The sequence below is a fragment of the Argentina silus genome (assembly GCF_951799395.1).
Source record: "Argentina silus genome assembly, chromosome: 16".
Classification (NCBI taxonomy): domain Eukaryota; kingdom Metazoa; phylum Chordata; class Actinopteri; order Argentiniformes; family Argentinidae; genus Argentina; species Argentina silus.
This window is the reverse complement of record NC_139670.1, coordinates 727,563-734,494: the sequence shown is the minus strand read 5'-3', so window position 1 is coordinate 734,494 and position 6,932 is coordinate 727,563. Positions and strand designations below refer to the sequence as shown.

The following is a 6,932-nucleotide window of genomic DNA, read 5'->3' as shown; positions in this document are numbered from 1 at the left end:
TGCTGAAGCAGGAGGTCGTTGATGTGAGAACACAGTGGACAGACTGAGACATTAGAAACATCCTGTTCATTCCTAGTTATTTATTGCATTATTTAAGTTATTATATAGAAGCACTGGACACGGAATTGGAGGATTTAGTAGATGTAAGTAGATGTTATGCCAGGGGAGGCTGGTGGATGTAGGAATCGGAGGATGGGCTCATTGTAATGCATGGAATGGAATGAGGATATCATCGAATGAGGATTCATAACATTCCTCATTCCATTCCATGCATCACAATGAAGCCCGTCTCTCTCCCTTCTCCAGCTCTGTGTTCGACCCACTCATCTGTGTACTGTAGATGGCAGCTTTAGGCTGTCTAAAATAAGGATGATTTCTGATGAATGTGTCTTTGAGTGCTGGGTTTAATTGTTATTTATTTTTCTATATTTAAGAGTGCTGGCCATATTATTTAATTATTATTAGCTTGTTTAGTCTCAGATTGAATTACATTCTGTTGTGGTATACATTAAGATGTATGGATGGTTTGAAATGTTGTACCGTAATTTAATTAAATGATGTTGTGGTATGCAGCTAGTACTGGATAGTATTATCTTGCATCATCCATGGTTTGAAATGTAATATTGTAACTTAATGATTTCATGAGAACTGTTTTAACTGTCAAGTTGTTTATGTAATTTATTGTGTTATTTATGTTTTGAAGCCAAAGTCAACAGTTGTTTAAACTTGCTTTTGACCAAGAACATATTGTTGATAGTCCGAGAGCATATTGCTTAATAAAATGTGTGCCACATAGTGGAGCTGTGTTGATGTGAGAAGGTTAGTAGTAGTGATAGAAGGTTAGTAGTAATGATAGAGGGTTAGTAGTAATGATAGAGGGTTAGTAGTAATAGAAGGTTAGTAGTAGTGATAGAAGGTTAGTAGTAGTGATAGAGGGTTAGTAGTGATAGAGGGTTAGTAGTAGTGATAGAGGGTTAGTAGTAGTGATAGAAGGTTAGTAGTAGTGATAGAAGGTTAGTAGTAATGATAGAGGGTTAGTAGTAGTGATAGAGGGTTAGTAGTAATGATAGAGGGTTAGTAGTAATGATAGAAGGTTAGTAGTAATGATAGAGGGTTAGTAGTAATAGAGGGTTAGTAGTGATAGAGGGTTAGTAGTGATAGAGGGTTAGTATTAGTGATAGAGGGTTAGTATTAGTGATAGAGGGTTAGTAGTAATGATAGAAGGTTAGTAGTAGTGATAGAGGGTTAGTATTAGTGATAGAGGGTTAGTAGTAGTGATAGAGGGTTAGTAGTAGTGATAGAGGGTTAGTAGTAATGATAGAAGGTTAGTAGTAGTGATAGAAGGTTAGTAGTAATGATAGAGGGTTAGTAGTAGTGATAGAAGGTTAGTAGTAATAGAGGGTTAGTAGTGATAGAGGGTTAGTAGTAGTGATAGAGGGTTAGTAGTAATGATAGAAGGTTAGTATTAGTGATAGAGGGTTAGTAGTAGTGATAGAGGGTTAGTAGTAATGATAGAAGGTTAGTATTAGTGATAGAGGGTTAGTAGTAGTGATAGAAGGTTAGTAGTAATAGAAGGTTAGTAGTAGTGATAGAGGGTTAGTAGTAATGATAGAGGGTTAGTAGTAATAGAAGGTTAGTAGTAGTGATAGAAGGTTAGTAGTAATGATAGAGGGTTAGTAGTAGTGATAGAGGGTTAGTAGTAATGATAGAGGGTTAGTAGTAATGATAGAAGGTTAGTAGTAATGATAGAGGGTTAGTAGTAATAGAGGGTTAGTAGTGATAGAGGGTTAGTAGTGATAGAGGGTTAGTATTAGTGATAGAGGGTTAGTATTAGTGATAGAGGGTTAGTAGTAATGATAGAAGGTTAGTAGTAATGATAGAAGGTTAGTAGTAGTGATAGAGGGTTAGTATTAGTGATAGAGGGTTAGTAGTAGTGATAGAGGGTTAGTAGTAGTGATAGAAGGTTAGTAGTAATGATAGAAGGTTAGTAGTAGTGATAGAAGGTTAGTAGTAGTGATAGAGGGTTAGTAGTAATGATAGAGGGTTAGTAGTAGTGATAGAAGGTTAGTAGTAGTGATAGAGGGTTAGTAGTAATGATAGAAGGTTAGTAGTAGTGATAGAAGGTTAGTAGTAGTGATAGAAGGTTAGTAGTAGTGATAGAGGGTTAGTAGTAATGATAGAGGGTTAGTAGTAGTGATAGAGGGTTAGTAGTAGTGATAGAGGGTTAGTATTAGTGATAGAGGGTTAGTAGTAGTGATAGAGGGTTAGTAGTAGTGATAGAGGGTTATTAGTAGTGATAGAAGGTTAGTATTAGTGATAGAGGGTTAGTAGTAATGATAGAGGGTTAGTAGTAGTGATAGAAGGTTAGTAGTAGTGATAGAGGGTTAGTAGTAGTGATAGAAGGTTAGTAGTGATAGAGGGTTAGTAGTGATAGAGGGTTAGTAGTAGTGATAGAGGGTTAGTAGTAATGATAGAAGGTTAGTAGTAGTGATAGAGGGTTAGTAGTAATGATAGAGGGTTAGTAGTAGTGATAGAAGGTTAGTAGTAGTGATAGAGGGTTAGTAGTAGTGATAGAAGGTTAGTAGTGATAGAGGGTTAGTAGTGATAGAGGGTTAGTAGTAGTGATAGAGGGTTAGTAGTAATGATAGAAGGTTAGTAGTAGTGATAGAGGGTTAGTAGTAATGATAGAGGGTTAGTAGTAGTGATAGAAGGTTAGTAGTAATGATAGAAGGTTAGTAGTAGTGATAGAAGGTTAGTAGTAATGATAGAAGGTTAGTAGTAGTGATAGAGGGTTAGTAGTAGTGATAGAGGGTTAGTAGTAGTGATAGAGGGTTAGTAGTAGTGATAGAGGGTTAGTAGTAATAGAAGGTTAGTAGTAGTGATAGAAGGTTAGTAGTAGTGATAGAGGGTTAGTAGTAGTGATAGAAGGTTAGTAGTAGTGATAGAGGGTTAGTAGTAGTGATAGAGGGTTAGTAGTAATAGAAGGTTAGTAGTAGTGATAGAAGGTTAGTAGTAATGATAGAGGGTTAGTAGTAGTGATAGAAGGTTAGTATTAGTGATAGTAGCAGCTTAGTCTCAGGAAACACTAGACCAATTCTTGATTATTCACCATGGTCAATAAATGAAAAATTAAAGAACAGTGATGCACAATTATCCCACAAAGATGAAAAACCAGCTCAGTATACAAAAATAAAATTAAAACCAGCTCAGTATACAGGATACTGTACCAGAGGTATGGCACATGAGAGCAGGCGATGTTGAGGACACGACAACTGAAGCTGACTAGTTTCTGGACGGGTCTGGACGGGTCTGTCTCTGGACGGGTCTGGACGGGTCTGTCTCTGGACCGGTCTGGACGGGTCTGTCTCTGGACGGGTCTGGACGGGTCTGTCTCTGGACGGGTCTGGTTCTGGACGGGTCTGGACGGGTCTGTCTCTGGACGGGTCTGTCTCTGGGCCGGTCTGTCTCTGGACGGGTCTGTCTCTGGACGGGTCTGGACGGGTCTGTCTCTGGACGGGTCTGGACGGGTCTGTCTCTGGACGGGTCTGGTTCTGGACGGGTCTGGACGGGTCTGTCTCTGGACGGGTCTGTCTCTGGGCCGGTCTGTCTCTGGACGGGTCTGTCTCTGGATGGGTCTGTCTCTGGACAGGTCTGGACGGGTCTGTCTCTGGACGGGTCTGGTTCTGGACGGGTCTGGTTCTGGACTGGTCTGTCTCTGGACGGGTCTGGTTCTGGACGGGTCTGTCTCTGGATAGGTCTGTCTCTGGACGGGTCTGTCTCTGGATGGGTCTGGTTCTGGACAGGTCTGGTTCTGGACGGGTCTGTCTGACCACTGACTGCTAGGTCGCAGCTCATCTCTCTCAGAGAGGAGGAAGGGCTTACAGAACCTGAGTAATGCTCAGTTCCAAATCAGACCCTAGGACCTAACCTCTCCTTCCTAGCCCCTAGGACCTAGTCCCTAGCCCCTAACCCCTAGCCCTTTGCCACTAGCCCCTAACCCCTAACCCCTAACCCCTAGCCCTTTGCCACTAGCCCCTAACCCCTAGCCCCTAACCCCTAGCCCCTAGGCCCTAGGCCCTTCTTGGGATTCAGGGAAGGCTGGTGGAGGTCCGTTTGTAATGTGTTTGATCTACAGGAGAGGCTAGGGGGAGGGGCTAGGAGCTGGTTTGGAATGCAGCATCCTTACTGTCTGTGATTGATGCTAGTTTAGGAGGCCTCTATTGGACAGATCAGGAACCACAGTCATCACACATGCAATATGATGCCATTTGAGCTGCATTTGATGTTACCACCTGGTTACCTTGTGGCAGGTACAGACTAGTGGAACAATGGTAAATAAAGTATTTATTTATTATATTAGATTATTATTGCTGTCGTTCATTATCAGGGCAACAGCGAGCAAATGTATATGTATATCATCAATATCTACCAACACCAAACCCCTTAGGAAGAACAGTACATGGACACACTGCCTCGGTTAAGAAAATGAACAAAATGGAATCTTTATTAAAAACACATTCACAAATGCAGCCCTTAACAACCAACAACTGTTTCCTCTCTCCTCCAGAGCCTAGAGATTGATCACTGTAACAATGTCCGTTTGTACACAGAGGCAGACGTAGTGTATCGGTATGGGATTGCTCCCGTTTATTCATAAAGTCTCTGGTAATACAGTTCGATGGCTTTCCAGCCTCGTCAAAAGTCACTCTCGACTCTCGCTCTCTCTCCCGTGCCGCCGTTCCCAGCTCACCTACTGAAATGACAAAGGCACACACATCTTAAGCACTAGCCAACGAGGCTTCATTTGCAACAGGTGTGCAACGAAACCTCGCCGACACAACCCTGGCCACGGTCCTGTAGCTCCCTCTACAGGCCGAACGCTGCATGTCCCCCCACAATCACGTAAAAAAAAAAAAAACACACACACACACACACACACACACACACACACACACACACACACACACACAATTGTCCATTACATAACAACCTGCTGCTGCCTGCTGGAGCTGCTGCAGCCTGGAAACACCAACGCTCCAACCTGAGACGCTGTCACATGCTGTCTCTTTCTGGACGGGTCTGTCTCTGGACGGGTCTGTCTCTGGACGAGCAGGAGGACGGGTCTGTCTCTGGGCCGGTAGGAGGACGGGTCTGTCTCTGGACGGGTCTGGTTCTGGACGGGCAGGAGGACGGGTCTGTCTCTGGACGGGTAGGAGGACGGGTCTGTCTCTGGACGGGCAGGAGGACGGGTCTGTCTCTGGACGGGCAGGAGGACGGGTCTGTCTCTGGACGGGCAGGAGGACGGGTCTGTCTCTGGACGGGTAGGAGGACAGGTCTGTCTCTGGACGGGTAGGAGGACGGGTCTGGGCCGGTAGGAGGACGGGTCTGTCTCTGGACCGGTAGGAGGACGGGTCTGTCTCTGGACGGGTAGGAGGATGGGTCTGTCTCTGGACGGGTAGGAGGACGGGTCTGGGCCGGTAGGACGACGGGTCTGGGCCGGTAGGAGGACGGGTCTGTCTCTGGACCGGGTCTGGGCCGGTAGGAGGACGGGTCTGGACGAGTAGGAGGACGGGTCTGGGCCGGTAGGAGGACGGGTCTGTCTCTGGACGGGTAGGAGGACGGGTCTGGGCCGGTAGGAGGACGGGTCTGGGCCGGTAGGAGGACGGGTCTGGGCCGGTAGGAGGAGTAGGAGTGCAGGAGCTCAAATAAAGGTTGAAGAAGAAAACACCAAACCACACAGCAGCTGTAGAGGTCTGAGACGGCTGGAGGGTCATTAAAGGAGCAGGGCGTCAGTTTGAGATTATATTGAGGATTCTGTTCCATTTCAAAGGACACACAAGCTAATCTTACCATCAGTCATTCACAACTCATTGTGTAATAAACAGTATAACTGATGACCATGGAAAATAATAAGCCTTTCACTCCTTCTCTTTAACTGTAGAGGTGACAGCAGTGAGAAATCTTCCCCTGATTTCTACCTCCACCAGCCTCCACTCCAACCCTACAGTACAGGTCATTTCTCTGTTTCTCTGAGTTCTGTGTAAGGTAGAGAGTTACTGTTCAGTTGTGTCTCCCCCTGCTGGTGCTAGTAGGAAGTGCACCGTCAGAACCAGAGCAGACACTCACACGGTGGTCAGCTGCTGCTTTCACTTCACCACTAAACCACTAGTAAAACCACTGTCAGTTTCTATTGCATTAAGACATTGTCACTCTCTCTCTTTCTCTCTCTCTCTCTCGATCAGCGCCACCTGTCTGTCTGTCACATCTGTCTGTGTGTCTGTCACACCTGTCTGTCTGTGTCACACCTGTGTGACCAGGGGCTCTCTATACACCTGCCCCCCCGCGCACAGCCCCCCCAACAGGGTCCCGTTCAGGGGGTTACAGATCCCCTCTATGGCGTAGTAGTCCCCCTCCTCCCCTTCCTCCTCCCCCCACTCCCCCTCCTCCCCCCCCTTCCACAGCGAGGTCTTGACGTGCGTGTACTCTGTCTGGTCCTCGCACTCCGTCTCGCGGTGGTAGAAGTAGCTGAAGTTGGAGACGATGACGGGCACGGGCAGCGAGATGGTGAGCACGCCGGCGATGGCGCACATGGACCCCACCAGCTTCCCCCACACCGTCTCCGGGTACATGTCCCCGTACCCCACCGTCGTCATGGTGACCACGGCCCACCAGAAGGCGTGCGGGATGCTGACGAAGGACGTGTCCTTGTGGTCCGCCTCGGCAAAGTAGATGGCGCTGGAGAAGAGGATGACCCCGATGAAGAGGAAGAAGATGAGCAGGGCGAGCTCCCGCAGGCTGGCCCTCAGCGTCTGGCCCAGGATCTGGAGGCCCTTGGAGTGGCGGGAGAGCTTGAAGATACGAAAGACGCGGACCAACCGGATCACCCGGATGATGGCCAGCGACATCCCCGGAGCCTCGGCCTTGTTGTCCTT

General features: G+C 46.6%; 1 protein-coding gene across 1 annotated transcript in view; it reads right to left on the bottom strand.

Moving 5' to 3' along the window:
* Positions 1 to 6,299: 6,299 nt before the first annotated feature.
* The window catches only part of LOC310817336 (potassium voltage-gated channel subfamily A member 7-like), a gene marked incomplete at both ends in the record, with an annotated part of 6,192 nt that continues 5,559 nt past the window's right edge, over positions 6,300 to 6,932 (bottom strand). Inside the window, one exon of the mRNA XM_083687876.1 lies at positions 6,300 to 6,932. This exon is cut by the window's right edge and continues 243 nt beyond it. Coding sequence (XP_083544002.1) covers positions 6,300 to 6,932 — 633 coding nt within the window.